The sequence below is a fragment of the Pteropus alecto genome, unplaced genomic scaffold (assembly GCF_000325575.1).
Source record: "Pteropus alecto unplaced genomic scaffold, ASM32557v1 scaffold25, whole genome shotgun sequence".
Taxonomy (NCBI): Eukaryota; Metazoa; Chordata; class Mammalia; order Chiroptera; family Pteropodidae; genus Pteropus; species Pteropus alecto.
In genome coordinates, this window is record NW_006441955.1 from 22829989 (window position 1) to 22849345 (window position 19357).

A 19357-nucleotide genomic window follows, 5' to 3' on the forward strand; every position below is an offset into this window, starting at 1 on the left:
TAGTGGAATATGAGAGGAATTATTTAAAATATTTGCTATAAAAAGTTTCTAATGCTCATGATATAGTAAGTTATCAAGTGAGGTGAGGGAGAAAAGGAGCATGTGATGATATAAAATGTTTATTTAAATAAGCGACAAGAAATATCCCATAATATTTAGAGTGTTTATCTTTGGAAAGGTGATAGAATTATGAGTGATTTAAATATTGTTTATGCTTTCATGAATTTTCTAGTTTTTATCAATGTGTAAATTTTTTTTATTCAGAAGCAAAGAATATTATTGCCATTGCCTCATAGCAAACTAAAAATTCAGTTTAACTGTTTCTTCTCTTTTCTGTTTCTTCAAATAGTGACCACTTGAAGTTTCCATTAAGCAAAATAAAACCCCTACTTTTACCATGTAAGAATAAAGAAATTGCTCTATTTTTTAATATACAAAGCACTTTTTAGCTTAATGTAAATATAACTCAAATTTTGGAATTATATGTAGAGTACTGCTAATGTACAATAAAAGTTGTTTAAGTACCTACTTCTAATAAGTAGTTATGTTAACAATTAGTTGGGAGACAAGAAAAATAAGAGTCATAATAGTGAAGCATTGGAGGCCACTACTAGCCTTGTGCTTTTTATCTGGTAAATGGGAAAGAGATCATCTGTCCTCACCTATATAAAATATGTTATTTGTATGTAAATGGAGAAGATGAAGCAAAAAAAAAAAGCACTTGGTAAGCTGTAAAGTATTAAACAATTGTAAAATGCTATGTTTGAATAATGTCATGATTTATTATCCTTAACTATCTTTATTTTATTCTTTAATAGATTGCTTTGAAGAACTGTAACACACCTTTATTAAGAGCTTACTATGGATCCTTGGAAGATAATAGGTCTTTGTCACTCACCTGTTAATAAAATATCCGATTATTCCTTTCTTCTTGATTGTAACTGATTTTAAGGATACTAATTATATACTGTAAAGCAATTGCTTGAGCTTTGGTTAATAGAACCTTTAAAATATTCATAAAATTCTAACTATACATTTAATCTTCTAAATAATAATAAATAATATAATAGCACATTGAGTGTTTGTGTTAATGGACAGTTAGAATAGCATTAAAAATTGAAATCATACACAATTAAAAATTTTCTCTTTAGCTATTCTCCATGGAAAGACTTGCAAATATAAAAACTATTTTTTTCTTTTTTTAATCATGAAGGGGCTAATATAATACAAAAAAGATAGCAGACATGAATACTCAATAAGATCTACATACAGTTTAAGTTTAATGTTTTTTTTAGAAGTAGCACCTTGGTTCTTGACCAAAAAGACTTGCGGTACTTAACAACTGTTATTTCATTGATTCAAGATTCACATCTTGTGTGAGGCCACAAATTGAGGTTAATAATAAAGCCAAATTAATCACACATAAAATACAGAACAGAATAAAACAAAAGATTAGGAAAACAAGTATTACCAGACTTATGGCTTGCATGATCACTGCACTTAATTACTGTTACACTGCCTCACAATATCTCTTTAGTCTCTCTTGCTCAGTTGAATGCAAGGACCATATATTAATCCTTTTTTGAATCCCTGCATCTAATACAGTGATTGATAAATCATATAAATAAATGTTTATTGAGTCAATGAGCATGAAGCCAGAAATTTTATAACGGTTGTTTAGGGGTGTGTTTTATAGTCATGGGCACAGTCAGCATGTATAACTTGGGAGATCTTTTTATTAGCAGTTGTAGAATTATTTTAGGAGTCTAGTCCTGACCAACAAAATAGTTTAAAATTGACATAGTCACAGTTCTAACTTATATAAATTTAAACATATATATTGCTTGTTAATTTTCAAAATAAGTTTTAATAATAATTTTAAAAATATTATTTGCTATCATTAACTGGGACTCAAATTATTAATTAAAATAACTATTTGACTTAATTGCCTATAATGTTTTTTATTTTTTAGGTTTGGAATCATACTTGAAAAGATTAAAACAGTAATTAATGATGATGTAAGATACATGAAAGGATGCCTGAACATGAGGACTCAGAAGTGCTATGCAGTGAGGTCTAACATAAATGAATTTCTTGACATAGCTAGAAGAACATATACAGAGATTGTAGATGACATAGCAGGTGACTTAATTTAATTGAGCATATTTTTCTGTTTTTTTAGAAATAAAATGAACTTTTTAAGGATATACTGTACTCTTTTGCTAGTGATAAATCACCATACATAATTTTAATTTATTTCTCATTATCAAACATATAAGTTTAACACATACTATCATTTAAGGAATCTTTTTTTAAAGATCTCAAAGTGTTATAGTATCCCTATTTTTTCTTCAGTTACATATAGAGTTACCTTTATACAGCATTGTGTATAAACTACATAAAAATGTTGGTTATCAGTACTAAATGATTTCAGTGGAGGGAGAGATGTCATGTTTGTATAGAAGAGGTAGCATTTGAGTGAGGACAGTAATTCATTTAATAAATATTTATTGAGCTCCTAGTAAACATAGATACTATACTGAGTATAGAGAATACATACCAATAAGACAAAGTCCTCGTCCTCATGGAGCTTATGGTATAACAGAGGAAACAGACAATAAAGAAAAAGATACACACACACACATATACACAGATATGTGTGTATATATTTATTAATATTGATATACATCAATTACATATATAATTTTACATGGATATAAGACTTGAAAAAAAATATAGTAGATTAGAGGGGTAAGATAGTGACTGGGTGTTGAGGCATAGAGGATGGTAGTGTTTTTATTAGATAGAATAGCCTAAAAAGGAATTCCACCCACTGGCAGTGGTACAGGCTGAAGCACAAAGGCATCAGGAAACCTCAAGAGATAGTGAAAAAATTTGTTAGGATTGAAAAGGGTATTCTCTTACAGCAATATTAAGAGATAAGATTAGAATTGTAGCCTAGGGACCAGAATTTAGTCTTTGAAGGCCAGGAGTTTGGATTTTTCCCCCAAGGAAAATGAAGAGACACTGAGATATTTTTGCTTAGTGGAGTCAAATACATCAAGAAGATATGTTAAATGAATTTGAGTGGAGCAGTGGAGACAGGGAGACAATTTTAAACTATTACAAGTTAACATTATTTACAGTGAGAGCTATGTGTATGAGAGGAAAGCAATGCAAAGGAAAAATTGGTAAGAGTTAATAATCGAGTAGATATGGCCATGGCAAAAGGAAATGTAGTCATTGGTCCTAATTGAGATTTCTCACCTGAGAATGATGGTACCAGTAAGAAAAGCAGAAAAATTGTAGAAGGGACCTGTTTTAAGAATAAAGATGTTAGTTTTCTCAAGTAATGTTCAAAACATTAACTGTCATCATGTTAAAATATATATTTATAACTCTATAGTGAGTTTGAAGTTCATAGGGAGATTTGGGTTTTTTAGGAATTTTATTTGTTGACTTACCAATTCCCCTTTTGGAATACTTTGTAAAGTATGTTTTGTAGAGGGAATTTCTTGTCATGAATTAATGATTGCAATAATTTGTGTTTGCTCTCTTCCTTTTCAAAAAAGTAGAATGAAAAAAAATCAAAATGAGAGTATAAAATAGTCTTAGTTTTATTTTTTATTTACATTTTTACAGTTTCTTTTACTTCCAAAATATCTATAAAAATGGCTATCTTTGCACTATAATTTTTTTCTTAAAAGAATACTTAACGACATTATTTTCGACATTAAAAAATCTTTAGAGTTTAAAAAGTATAAACCTTCCTATTTGCATATAAAGAAAATCATATGATATTTTAAAATAGAAAATTTAATTTTTTCATTAAAATTTCTTTGTTTTGTTTTTATTTTTCTTGTTTCTGATCACTAGGAATGATAGCACAGCTTGCAGAAAAATATAGTCTTCCTTTAAGGACAAGTTTTAGCTCTGCTCGAGGATTTTTCATCCAGATGACTATAGATTGTACAGCCCTACCCAATGATCAACTGCCTTCAGAGTTTGTCAAGGTACACTCTAGAGTTACATTAGGAAATTATTGTTTCTGATTTTACAGGATTATATTTACATATTTTCAGGTACTTCTTGAGTTTTACATAACAAATTTCTGAATGTTCTGTGTATTGCTTCTTCTAATTATCTACCCACCTAATAGCTATATTAATCTTTGAGTGATTCAGAAACTTTTTTTAAAGGCATGCTAAACATAGTGCTTCCTACAGTTCTGAGAACTTGGTATGGGTGAAAAACGAAAATTAACCATATAATTTTACTCATAGGTGGGATATAAAAATAAAGCAACAAACAAAAACTCATAGACACAGACATCAGTTTAGTAGTTACCAGAGGGAAGAGTGGGGGAATAGATAAGGTTAAAAGGAGTCAAATATATAGTGATGGAATATTTATCTTTGAGTAATGAACACAATGCAACATATAGATGATGTATTGTCGAATTGTACACTTGAAACCTATATAATTTTATTAACCAATGTCACCCCAATAAATTTAATTTAAAAAAAAGAAAAATGAAGAAAGTCCAAAAGGTACTTTTGATCACAAAAATTCGGAAAGTACTGTACCATCTCATTTTATGTGGTTCTCCAATGCACATTTGCCTGTTAAAGGTTTAAAAGTCCTGAAGTAGATAAGTCTACTTCATTTTTTTAAATCTAATATTGCCAAACTTTTGGACCAGGGAAATATTTTTCCTATATACATATTACCTCCTCCACAATATACCAGTTTAGTAAAGTCTTACCCTCTCTAATCTTGGTTTCTCTACTCCCAGTGGGTCCCTTATAACAAAAACAAATCATTTAAATTTCAGGGTTTTTAAATATATACTTTATTACCAAGTAATGTGGAATGGATGAGGTAAAGAATGGATTGAGACTTAGTAATGGGATTAAAGATTGAGTGAGGTTTAGATACGGGACAAGGGCTAAAACGGGTCAGAGATGGAGTGAGGATTACTAATATGTATCCCACATATTATTTAGTCATAAGATTTCTGCATGGCTCTTTTAAGACCTGTAAAAATACTCAAACCAAATGGACTAAGTTAAAAAATCCTGCTTTAACTTTAGAAAAAGATCAATCTTCCTTTTCTCATTCACAAACATTATTTGGAATTTCTCTGTGAACTATAGTTGAAAAATTAAAGTGATTAACCTAAATGCCTATATTTTTATTGTTTAAAATCTGTATGTTTTATTTAATATGAGTATACATTTATCTTGACATTTGTTCTTTAATTTCCTAGCAGATTTCTAAAGTGAAAAATTCTTACAGCTTTACATCAGCAGATTTAATTAAAATGAATGAAAGATGCCAAGAGTCTTTGAGAGAAATCTATCAAATGACTTATATGTAAGAGCATTTGATATTTTTTAATATTGAGTTAAATTGGTTTAATTTGAGGCACTACAATAAATTACATTAATTACATTGATCAGACTTTTTGTCTGATTGCAAAAAATTGTAATATTGTGAGCGTTAGCAAAGAAAGAACATTTCCTGGATAAACAGTTAAAACTTTTAAAGTCTGTCATTATGGTTAGGATTAGTAACCTGCACAGAAGATTTATGGCAAATCTAGTTGCAAAATAACCCCATTACTACTGGTACTGCTGTGGTATGCATGCCACGTAATATAGAGCTTGGCACATCATGGGCTTATTTTAGACTTCATTCAGTTTACTCTTTTCCTGTGGTATGTAAGCCCTGAACTTCTCATGCCTTAATATTTATACAGCAGCATCACAATGGTGCCAGTCTGTTGCTGTACATGAAACAGTAGCAATACAGCTAGAAATAAGAAATAGAACATTCAGAATTGGCAAGCTGAGATGATAAAGAGAAATTTTGGACTTTCAAAATAATTTCAAGGACTAGACCACAGAGATTATGATAAAGTACATTTTGGGAACATTTTTCCTTGTAAGGGAAAAATTTTTATATTTATGTTACAATTATGATAACTCTGCCACATAAAAGCTTAAGTAATTGTTAGAATATGTGTGTGTCAGAGAGAGGGAGAAGGAGAGAGAGAAGGAGAAGGAGGAGACAGAATATGGGTGAGAGAAAACACATGATAGCTTTTATGTTGAATCTAACATGCAAAAACACAAAATTATTAGCAGATGAGGGTCTGTAGAAGTACAGTGAGGGCTTTATTTAACCTATATAAAATATTTTCTTTAATAAAAATTTATTTCGTTAATATTTAATAAAAGCAGTTATTTTAGAAATACACCAGAAGATGGATTCTTTATTAAGTAGTTCTGATCTTGAGTATGAGCTTCGATTTCCTCATCTCTACAATGAGACAATAGACCAATAAATTTTATCTTTAATGTACAACTCAAATAGGAATGTTACTTTGCCTCGGGCAATGAATTTAATATTGTTTTACAATTATGTTGTATGTCCCTCTTTAAAAAGTATTGTTTTACCAAACATGTACTTTCAGGATAGTATGCAAACTGCTTAGTGAGATTTATGAACATATTCATTGTTTATATAAACTGTCTGACACTGTGTCAATGCTGGATATGCTACTGTCATTTGCTCACGCCTGCACTCTTTCAGACTATGGTAAGTTACTTTCTTTGGAATAAAGATATTGCATACTAAAATTTTTATTCCAGTCAAGCAATTTTATATAACAATTATGAATGTTTTATATTTTTTACATGAAATATAGTCCCTTATGTATGGTCCTAGACCGAGACTCAAAATAGAGACAGTGCAATTGCCCTTACAATTTCTTTTAAGAGTTAGAAAATTATTTACTGAGAAATTGACAAATCAGAAAGAAAAAAAACTAAGAAACGTTAAAGGTTTCTAAAACAAGGCTGAGCTGTCTCTTCGGTGAAAATGACCATGATCCAAATTTATGAAGTTCCAATCTGAAGACACACTAGGAGCAGTGTGACTAATACTAATAAGCATAAGAGAAATCAATCTCCAAAGTAAACACTTTCTAAAGTAGCTCTTGAGATGTGAGCATCACCAAATCAGGAATTGCCTTATTTATTTTTGTATCCCAAGTATACAGACAGGCCTTGAATATAAATGTTAATAATTTTCTAATGTTAAATGAATACTTTGTTTGCCCTTTGAAATTTCTTATTTATCTTATCAGTCATAACCTTACTCCAGTATGCAAATTTACTGAACTAATATGTGATAATTAAGGTTGAATAATTGTGGACTTAATAAAATTAATAACATTAAAAATTTCTAGTTAAAATTAGCAGTAATAGTTCAAAAATATTGTGTTAATGTTTTATAATGGGAAATATAAATAATTTTTCATATTCCATATTTCCTAATTTCTTATGGAAATGTTAACTTTTTCAATTGGCATTTTATAGACTCACACTTTTCAATCTTTTATATCTCCTCTGAGGTCACATATTTACATTAGGGATCAGCTAATTTTAATAGTAGTTTTCTTAACTATGAAGATATTTGATGTTGGTTCCATTTTAATTTGAGAAGGACCATCCTGAAACTCCAAACTTATAAATAATGACTTTTTAAAAAAGATTTTAAAATAATTAAAAATTTTTAACCAACCTCACTTTTATAGTAGTGCTTTCAAATTTATCAATTTGTTTCATCTAGAGGAATGTAACATTTTAGTTTTTACCTGTCCTCCCACCTTCCTCCTCCCTTCACTTCAAAAAATATCTGAGGAGTCTGATCATTATTTGTTTCTATAAATTGACGCTATCTTTGTTTGTCTATTTTTTCCCTGAGATTTCATTTTAGACAAATTTCTATAAGGGTTCGAACATAAATTATTTTTATATTTTGTTTTATTCTGTATTCATACCTCATTTGAAAAGCTAAATATGCCACATTTGAAATAATACTTAAGGTAGGGATTAAGTAATGTGCAATTTTGTAGTAATTGTTATTTTAAAACTATTATCAGTGGTTATTTTATTCTTCTTAATCTCTATAGAAATCTAAAAATGTTGTGAACTGTTTTAGAGCCTAGGGTAACAGGGAACTAAATCCTAGAGTTCACTGGAAGTGAATAAAAGTGATGGTGTTTAGAGTGTGTCAATTGTAATTTAAAAGGACTTAGAGATTTGGAATAAAATAATACCTAAATGTTATTGTTCCTAGTAAATTGATCTTAGTAAAAATCACTAAGGTATACATAGTAGGTATACACTACAAAATATTTAAATATAAATATATTAATCTTTCAAAATCATTATTTTTTTTTTAGTCCGGCCAGAGTTTACTGATACTTTGGCAATCAAACAGGGATGGCATCCCATTCTTGAAAAAATATCTGTGGAAAAACCTGTTGCCAACAATACCTATATTACAGAAGGGAGTAATTTTTTGATCATAACGGGACCAAATATGAGTGGGAAATCCACATATTTAAAACAGATTGCACTTTGTCAGATTATGGCCCAGATTGGTAAGTTATGGCTTACTTTATGGTTACCAATTCAGCTCCACATTTAAAATGTTTTATGCCTGATATTTTAGATCCAGGTGTTTAATTAACCCAAGAATAGTTTGGAGTAGATTTTCTTACCTAGAAGTATAGTAATGCCTAGTATGTAGACCATAATTTTTATGATTTGATATTTATTAAGCTCTGTCTAATTTTGGATTTCATTATACTAAATATTTTATGGAATATAACAGAATTAGAGACTTCCTTACTATAACTACTAATGTATCAATTATTACTAAACTGAATCATAATTATCAAAAACAAACTTTGTTCTGAGAAAATGTGAAATAAGTAGGATAAGCTGCTGCCTTTAATAACCCATATATGGCTTTTCTAAAATTATAACATTGGGTGGATAAACATTTCCTCTACTTAATTTAAGAGGTACCAATAACTTTTATATGGCAATTGATACATTACACACATATGCATATAAATGGCTGTCACTGGTCCAACACTGTCATGTATATCTTGATATAGAGGTACAGCTTATCTCTTGTCCCTGAAAACTGAGTTTCCTTGAGGACTATATGAATCAGAGATCAGATGATTGTTTTTAATGCACTGTTTCTCAACCAGGGATGATTTTGGTTCCCCCCACCCCTGGAATTTGGCAATATCTGGAGACATTTTTGGCTGTCACACTGAAGGGAATGTAGAGTCCAGGGATGCTCTAAACATCCTACAATGCACAAGACATATCTTCTCCCCTTCTACCCCCACACCAACACTATAAAGATTTATGCAGCCCAAGATGTAAGTGCTGTGGTTGAGAAACCCTGTTCTAATGTAATTATTAGGGGACTACAGCAATAACAATATCGGTGATAACTGCAAATTTACCCTTACTATTGAGAAAGAAAATCAGAGATGAATGAATGATAAATATTTTATTGAGTTTATAGTTTTATAGTTTTATTGGAATTAAAAGAACTTAGCCAACTTCCCTCCCCTTATAAGAATACAGATTCATATGTGCTATAATCCTACTTCTGTTTGAATAGTTATGAGGGGTTCTGTCCTTTAAAAAACATGCTGTCCAATCGCTGGACAGCACTAATTGTTACAGCATTCATTATACTGAATTGAAATTTGACTTTCTATAACTTCAACTCATCAGTCTAATTTTTACCTTGTATACATCACAGAATAATCTAGATTTTCCTAATAATAGCCCTTTAGATATTTGAAGAAAATTATTTTACTTTTCTTGTTACTGTCTATCTCAAACCTCTGCAATACTTAAAAGTATATATGATTATCTCATATGATCTAATCATAAAGGAAACAGAAGGAAGGACTTGAAAGGCATGAAAATTAAGAACACAGGCTTTGGAACTAGACTTCGTTTGTCTACCTACTTGCTATGTGATCTTAGGCAAATTATTTAACCTCCTTAGTTTTCCTATCTGTAAATGAAAATTATAATAGTGCCTACTTCTAAGAATAGTTGCAAAGACCAAGTGAGATAATGTATATAAAATGATGTGGACTTAGGGGAAGGGTGTGAGAAAGACTTTTCAGGAGAAGTGAGAACGTGTTCTAAAGCATAGAAGAAGAAAATAAAAGGCATGGGATTCCCAGGGAACTATAGGGAGTACAGAGGCTTTGTAGTTTCTTGGCTTTATAGAGAAAAGAGTGGCTATGAGAAATGGAAGGGTATAAAAATGGAGAGACAGGCAGGAGTCAGATCATGAAGGGCCTTAGGAACTTAACTGAAGAGATCTAACTTTATCCAGATATCTATAGGGAGCTATAGAAATTTAAGCAAGAGAATAGCACAATTGGATTTGACTTTTAGATAGATCACTTTGGTTGATGTATGTTTAAATGAGAGCCAGACTAGAAGCAAAATACCAGCCAGGAGGCTTTTGTAATAATCTAGAAAAAAAATGTTGAGAGCCTTTTTGGTGGGGGTAAAAGAAAGGAGAAAATATAAACATACATCATATATGCTATATTCTATTCTTGGTTCTTTCACATTTATTTTCCCATTTAATATTTCTGGAGTATAAATTATATTTAAGAAATTTCTCTGAAGTGCAATCATTATAATTACTATTGTTATTATTATCATTATTATTTTTTATTAGTATTATCCTGAATTTTGTATTCTTTTCCTGCTAGTTCTTATTCCTTGAAGGTCGATCCTATTTTTCATCCTTTCTTTTGTTTTAAATCCTGGAATAATCTGGCTTTGTTTTTTTATTCCCATGATTTCACCATTTTGTCTGTGTAGAGTTCTGTATACTTGATATTTTTCCCATTCAACTATTTATTTTTATCTTGTTTTGATTTCAGAGTGCCTTTTATATGCTATTCCATTTAGAGGTAGTTATATTAATCAGATAGATTTGTTTTCAAAAGATGGCTGTTTTAGATTAGTTAGCTTGATAACTTACTTCTCAGGCAGAAACAGTCTTGTGGATGAAAATTCACCTTTTAAAAAAATTTAAATGTTTTGCTTTCATTCTGATTGTATGTTATTTCTATAAATTGCTATTAACAGATATTTCCTAATATATTTTTCTATAACGATTTTATCAACTTTAACTTCATAAGCATTTCCCTCAAATTTTCATACTTTGAATATTCTTTATTATCTAACTATATTATTTAAAATTTTTATCAAGTTTATGACAAATCTTTCCAATGAACTTGAGTATATACTATCTTATTTGAAATTCCAAATAACTTTGTATAATAAATAGGGCAAGTATTCCATTTCATATATGAAGGATATGACAGAATTTAAGTGTGGTCCAAGGTTATTCAATAAATAACATAACTGAGCCCATGTCTTCTAACTCCATATCCATTGATCTTTCCACCACATAGTCCCTGGATAGGCTAGTAAATAATCCGAGTTGATTGAAAGTGCAAAATATTAGTACCTATATTTTATAAAAGCATTTCAGTTTACTTCTGTCTTATAATTTATAGGATCATATATTCCAGCAGAATATTCTTCCTTTAGAATTGCTGAACAGATTTTTACAAGAATCAGTACTGATGATGATATCGAAACAAATTCATCAACATTTATGAAGGAAATGAAAGAGGTACCCAAACTAAACTTTTCTTATGTTAAAAACATATTACAAGTGGTTAAAGGGGGTCAAATATATGGTAGCTGAAGGAAACTGGACTCTGGGTGGTAATCACACAATAGAATATATAGATTTCAAATTATAATGTATACCTGAAAATTATATAATTGTATTAACCAATGTTACCCCAATAAACTTTAAAAAAAAACATATTACTTTCCCCACTATTTGTTAATCATCGTAAGAAAGTATTTTTAAACTAAATCATGCATATGTGCTTATACTACTCTACAGAGCCAGAGGGCAGTCAAAGACAGCTTCCTAATTTCTGTCTTATGTGGAAATAGGAGTGACTGTTTTATTGAAAACTACAGTTTTAAAGAAAAAGTTAGTGTTATCGAATGATAAAAACATGCTTTCATTATTTTGTATGGGGTATATGAAAGACTTCTCAGAAAATGACCTGTTCAGGACCATTTTGCATAGTATTTATTATTCCTGTATGTTTCTAAAATAAAAGATCACTGTTAGAAGGCTTTTTTAAAGCCTTCTGTTCTGTGCTCTTATAGAATTCTCACTTACTGTAACAAAGTGTGTATCATCACCTATTTCTAATCTGAGCAAATGTCAAGTAGGCTTGAAGGAATTCAGTGTAGCTCTTGGCCTATCTTTAGTAGGTAGGAATTATTAGAGCACTGTACAGTTGGCTAATTTTCTGTAGATAGAGGGAGAATAAGCTTATTTGCCCATAGTATATGACAAATATATATATATTATTTAGTATGTATTGAATATCTATGGGAGAATATAGCACTATACTAGATGTTTGAGTTATATTTTTAAATAGACCTAGCTCTCAAAAAGCTTAGTCCCATAGGAAGGTAAAATGGCCATGAAAGTTATTATTGTGTCATGACATAATAAAGGTAGAATTCCATTTTTTGAGAAAGAGGTTAATAATCTTCAGCGGAAGAGGAGCATATTTGTTAATTAAAGTCTTGGTCTTTGGGGGCATGGATTTAAATTTGTTTCACCGGGAATCAATGGACTTGTATGCTATTTCCAAAATTTTTCTTTCTATCTTTACTGGATATAGAGAAATTAAAATAAATTTGAGGAATAGATTTGAATATTTTATGACAACAATTGATTAGTCATTTTTGGAGAAGAAAATGAACATGTTTATGCTTTATTTAAACATTTAATTCATTGCTTTATTTCACTGTATCTAAAATTTCAGTATTTTAAGTAATGGTTATTTACTCTTTTGTCACATACACGTATGCTTATGTCATTTTATGTACACGACGACTATTCTGTTGAAATTATTAGTCATGAAGTCTTTAGAAATGTGTTAGTTTCTGCTCAGTTGGATTTCTCTATAAAATATATTTCAGATGAACCAATAGACTGGATTTTTCCTCATTTTTTTCTATGATAGTGACAGCTACTTGATTATAATGAATATTAAAATAATGTTTTTCAGATAGCATATATTCTGCATAATGCTAATGACAAATCACTCATATTAATTGATGAACTTGGCAGAGGTACTAATACAGAAGAAGGTATTGGCATTTGTTATGCTGTTTGTGAATATCTACTGAGCTTAAAGGTATTCTATATTTAAAGTATATTGATTTTGAGTCTTTTTTTATGTATCCTTTATATATTTATCATGATTAGATTTTACAGACACTTACAAGTAGCTCTTTAAACAAATTTAAGTAATGAAGACATACTGTGCATTAATATTTACTTCATTTTTGATGGAAGTAGGAATGGTTAGTTATGGTAGTCATGACGTAGATAAGGAAAAGAGGAAATCAAGAAATACAGATAATGTTAAAACTAGTCACTTGGCTTTAATTTAATCAAATCAAGGAGCGAAACATGAAATCATTTTAATAATTGTCTCCATGTGTAATAACAGTCACTATGATGTCACAACATGAAGTAAAACTAGGCATCTGAGGTCACTTTATTGGAAATCTATTTAATTTACCTAAGATTTCATTCCTTTAAAGAAAATGTTTGTTCACAAATCAAATATGTAAAACAATGATTTTTGCTCTATTATTAACTAATTTGTAAAATATATTTTAGATCATCACTCAAAATGTATATGATATGAAAAAACTTAAAAATATTTTTCCATATTTAAAGTACCTTAAAATATCCCTAAGATGAGGTTATATACCTTAAATGAAAGTCCATAATGATTCCTTTTGTAGACTGAGAACAATCTTATTTTATATTTAAAGTATATGATGAATAAAAAGTAACATTAATGGATAGCATTAGTCTTTGTAATTCTGAGTCTTTGTCAGTTGATCACAATTTCTCATATAAATAAGATGCATGTATTACTTGTTAGGATTAAAAGCTAATTGGTGTCTGTGACGGTTAATTTTATGTCAACTTGACTGGGTTACAGAGTATCCAGACGTTTGGTCAAACAATATTCTGGGTCTATCTGTGAGGGTGTTTCTGGATGAGATTAATATTTGAATTGGTAGAAAGAGTAAAGCAGATTGTCCTAATGTGGATGGGCTCCATTCAATCAATTTTGAATGGGGCCCAGTTGAAGGCCTGAATAGGACAAGGCTGACTGACCTTCCTGGGAATAAGAAGAAATTACTCCTGCCTGTCTTCCTTTGAACTGGGTGTCTTTCTGGTCTTCAGACTTGAACTAAAACATCTGCTCTTTCTGGGTCTTGAGCCTTTAGACAGGGACTGCCTCATTAGCTCTCCTGAGTCTCTAGCTTGCTGACTGGAATTTGTGAGCCTACATAACTACATGAGCCAAGTCCTTGAAATCTATCTATCTATCTATCTATCTATCTATCTATCTATCTATCTATCTATCTTTACATATACACACATATAAGATATCTATATATCTATATATCTATATATCTTCTGTTTCTTGGGAGAATCCTATGTGAGGTATTCTGTAACAGCTGAGAATAATGCTTTTATTAGTACTTTTGAATAGCTGTCTTAATTCGGGTTGCCACAACATAATATCATAGACTGGGTGGCTTATAAACAACAGAAATTTATTTCTTACAATTCTGGAAGCTGGAAGTCCGAGATGAGGTTTTCAGTGTGGTTGAGTTCTGGTGAGGACACTCCTCCATATTGCAGTCTGCAAATTTCTCATTGTATCCTCACACAGCAGAGAGGGTAAGAGAGCTCTCTGGGGTCTTTTTTATAAGAGCACTAATCCCATTCATGACGGGGCTCCATCCTCATGACCTAATCACCTCCCAGTGGCTTTACCTCCTAAAACCATCACTGGGCGTTATAATTTCAACATTTGAATTTGGGGTAGGGACACAAACATTCAAACCATAATATTATCCTTTTCTACTATAAATAATTTAGTTAAAATATAATTATTGCTACTTACTTTTAAAGACCTTAAAGTTAACTACTATTTTTCTAAGCTAGTATCTTTAGTGCCTAGCACAATCCTTGCAATATATAAGCTCTTGAATAATTATTTGTTATATTGAATTAAATATAGAGAACAATCCAGTGATGGTTAGAGGGAAGGGATGGATTGGCGGGCTGGGAGAAAGGGGTGAAAGGTTAAAGAAGTACAAATTAGTAGTTGATAGATGGTCATAGGGATGGGAAGCATGGCATAGGGAATGTAGTCAGCATTAATGTGATGGCGAGGTATAGAACCAGAGCAGAGAAAGAACAATCAGGGGGATCGTTTTGTAAACTATATAAATGTCTAACCAATGTACTGTATACTTGAAACTAATAATAATTTTTTTTAAAGAGAAAAAAATAGAGTTTACAAAATACCATAATAGGTTAGTTTAATATATAAATTTTGAGGACATGCTTTTATTATGAACATGGTCCCTAACTTCTAAATAGTTTATTGGGTTTCTAAATATTTTCTGTTGCTTTATAAATTTGGTTTGTTTTATACTCTTTTAATTTGTTGAGTAAATAGTTGAGATTTTTCATTTTTCTGTCATATACAAAACTATTCCTTCCCTTGCCACCCCCTTCCACAGTTTGCCAGTCAAATATTTTCTTTTTAATGTCTTAATACTTTAATTTTCCACTAATTATCTATTTAGTTTCTTACTGGTAATATCTTAAAACATGATCAATTATTCAAATTTCTATCTGCTCTGGTAACTCTGGGCTGGAAACCGTGTGCTGGTCATAAGTCACTTGAACTACCTTCATTAAAATTACCTAAAGTACTTAGGGAAATACAGTTTCCTGGGGCCCACGTTACAGCTACTGACAGAATTTGGAGCAGGGGGATAAGCGCCAAGAATTTGCACCTTTAAGAAGTTCCCCAGCAGATGACTAAAGTTTGAGAATCATTGTCCTAAGCAATTTTCAGTCTTTTTTTCCATGTAAATATCTAACCCAAATACAATGTAAATATACAAACTTAAAATCTTTGCAGTTTCACATATCTAAGACAATCCATTGATTCTGTTTTTCAAAAACCACTTATATGGAGGGAAGTTACTTTTAAAATCATTTTTAAAAGTTGATAGAAATGTGATTTTGTTTGTGGATTACTTCTCTAAGAAATTATATACTGAAACACTACATATTTTCCTAAGAGAAACCGTTTTCTTCACTTTAAATCTGTGAAGAAAAGATTACCTCAGTTAATAGATTTATTTCTGATAAACTTCACTTTTTTCAATGTCTTCATACTTTTTATAGAAGTTCATTTTTGGATTTATTTACTTTCTTACAATATTTCATAAATGTGTATGTATAAACATAATAAACATGTCCTTCATTGAATATAAATTTTTTAAACATTTTAAAATGAATCAACCATGTTAACTTCAAAGTTACTAGTTTCGTTTCTACATTTCTGCCAAGCTACTTGGAAAACTAAACTAAATTTTGTTTAAATAGTTAAAATAGAAAATTTTAGTTCATTTAAAAAGTATTGAAATTTATTATTATTTATTTCAGGCATTTACACTGTTTGCTACACATTTTCTGGAACTATGCAATATAGATGTCCTGTATCCTAATGTAGAAAACATGCATTTTGAAGTTCAGCATGTAAAGAACACCTCAAGAAATAAAGAAGCAATCTTGTACACCTACAAACTTTCTAAGGGACTCACAGAAGAAAAAAATTACGGTATTATGTAAAGAAAGTATATACTGAAACACTACATATTCTCATAAGAGAAATTGTCTTCTCCCCTTTACTTGATTGTCAACCTGTTACTTTTCTTCATTCTTTTGAGTGCTTATATGCTCTAAGACCTTATTTTCTATGTCAAACTTTTATTTTATATGTAGTAAGCCTATTTTTAAACTTATATTAGCCAATAACTATGTAGAATTAAAATACATTAAGGCCCTAGAAGTATTAGAAAAATGTAATTTAGTTTATATTTGTAAGTTATTTAAAATTAAAAACTAATTCTGATACACTTTCATTAACAGGGTTCTTTCTCTGTGTTCTTCAGAGTCTGGGAACTTAATAATTAAATATAAAGTCTTAAAATGGAGTGTATTACACCATATGATATTCATAAACTTGATTAGGTATTTTCTATCTAAATCATTATGTGACATGTGAAATCTCATGGTTTCAGAGAACTTTCAATTTTTAGCAATGAATGTGACCCTTGTGAGATGTGCTTTTTTTTTTTGCTATTTGAAATAGGAAATCAAATGAATAGCTTAATTTGTATCAGATGTTTAGTCTTTATTTACCTCAATTTCATCTGTTAAATAATTTTCCAAATATGTGGGCTCGTGAACATTAAATGAATCATCAAATACGAACTGCCTAGTGTAGTGCCTAGCAATTACTAAGCAGTTAGTGGGCTTCTGTTGCCTCTAAAGCAATAAATACAATAAACTATTACACAGTAGGAAGCCTGTATGGCATTTATACAATAAAATTAAGCTCTGAGAAAATAAGAATACTAGTTGGTACTTGAATTTGCATGTATATCTCAGAAGATATACCATCATATCTTCTGCATATCTTCTGCATGTATATCTCAGAAGATATACCATCATATCTTCTGAGAAATTCCTCCCTCATTGACCTGCTGGATAGAGGAACATTCAGTTGTAGGATTATCTCAGTGACTAAATATTTTCCTCCCCAGCAAAACCCATATATTTTTCTATTAACTAACTGCATTTGTAGTTGGAATTTCAATGTTAACTACTATTATTCAGTTTTCTAATTACCTCTTTTCCTTTTGCTAACCTGTTGTCCTTTTATCTCAGTGGTATCTTGAAAGGTAATTGATCTAATTTATCTAACAGGTAATTAAATCTAATAATTGGTAAGTTGAACTTTGGAAAACTTAATTTTGAGAATTATTCTTATAAGTAGTTTAGGAATTCCTAAGGAAACTTTAAATCTGCGAAGAAAAGATTAATACTGGTTAAAAGAAACATAACAATACCAGCAATAACAATATTGAAGCCCATTGTTTATAATTTCAGGATTAAAAGCTGCAGAGGTCTCATCACTTCCGCCATCAATTGTCTTGGATGCCAAAGAAATTACAACTCAAATTACCAGACAAATTTTGGTAAGAAACTTTCTAATAAGAAGAACTATTTTTTAAATTCAAGAAAATACTTTTAGTACACATATTTATTATATGGCCTTGAATTTAAATATAAAATAATTAAAATTAAACAACCCAATTCCTAAATTAAAAAATTCCTCTTCTCAAAACTTTTTTGGTTTGGTCTATTATAACCTTTCCCAGTAAGTCAACTAATAAGATAGGAGACAAAAGTTGAACAATTCAGTTCCTACAGTACTTGTTGCTACACTGACTTTATGATGAGAAAATAAATCTATACAACCATTAAAAATAAAAATCACTATGCCAACATTTTCATATCTTTTTTATAGTTTTCAAAGCTCTTCTATCTATTATCATATACAAGCCTCATAACTCTTCACGAAGCAGTTAGTCTGTCTTATAAAAGATAAAAAATAAAGGTATTTTTACTCACAATTTTACAGCTGAGGTTCACCGAGGTTAAGCAGTTTGCCAGATAGCAGTAGCTCCAATAATAAATTCACATCTGTTGACTCAAAATTTAGAATTTTTTTTTACATCAGATTACTTTATATTGTTTTAAGAATCCAGTGTGTTCAGTAAACTAAGCTAGGAGCAGTATGAAATTTTCTTCAGTAGTAACGGTTTCCTTTGTCTTGCACCTTTTCTTAACCTTTCTTCAATTTTTATTGCATTCCTTCAGCCTTTTGAGCTCTAGACTGTCTTTATGACTTTACTTGCCTAATTACCTAATGTGAATCCCTTCATCAGTAATGTTCCAGTTCTCTGCTTCTGAAGAACCTCTTGTTGCCTCATTCTTTAGACTTCATGTTCTCAGTCATGGGCAACCTCTTCGGTAGCCTTCTAAGCTTTGGCTTTCCCAGTGATGCTCAAAATATACTCATGACAGGCTAATTTCATCCACTGCAAATTCATATATTCTAACTTCAGTGGAATATTTTACTGGATAGTTTTTTTCCTTCCCTTTTTATTGATCTGTATGGTTTCTTTATAGTAACTCTTTCAAAACATTTCTACTCTTCCTAAGCCCTTCAGTCTCACTCTCTACAGAGAATTCACCTGTACTTTTTGAGAGACTTGAGGTCATCTTGATGAGTTCTTGAACCTTTCCCCCTTCAAAACTCTGTTTTGGAATTTCTACTTTTCACCCATATCTCTTCTCCCCTATCTCAGAAGAAGAGAGTACATTTCAACCTATTTGAAGTTAACTTTTTTACCTTCTTTCCAACACC

The 19357-nt window shown here is 30.4% G+C and overlaps 1 protein-coding gene across 1 annotated transcript in view; it reads left to right on the plus strand.

Moving 5' to 3' along the window:
• MSH4 (mutS homolog 4) overlaps positions 1-19357 on the plus strand; it is a 67810-nt gene that overhangs the window by 45099 nt on the left and 3354 nt on the right. The window contains exons 10-19 of the mRNA XM_006919333.3: positions 819-883; positions 1973-2142; positions 3877-4013; positions 5273-5376; positions 6479-6603; positions 8255-8455; positions 11441-11559; positions 13034-13162; positions 16525-16699; positions 18034-18122. Of these exons, the coding sequence (XP_006919395.1) occupies positions 819-883; positions 1973-2142; positions 3877-4013; positions 5273-5376; positions 6479-6603; positions 8255-8455; positions 11441-11559; positions 13034-13162; positions 16525-16699; positions 18034-18122 (1314 nt within the window). The remainder of the gene's footprint in view (positions 1-818; positions 884-1972; positions 2143-3876; positions 4014-5272; positions 5377-6478; positions 6604-8254; positions 8456-11440; positions 11560-13033; positions 13163-16524; positions 16700-18033; positions 18123-19357) is intronic.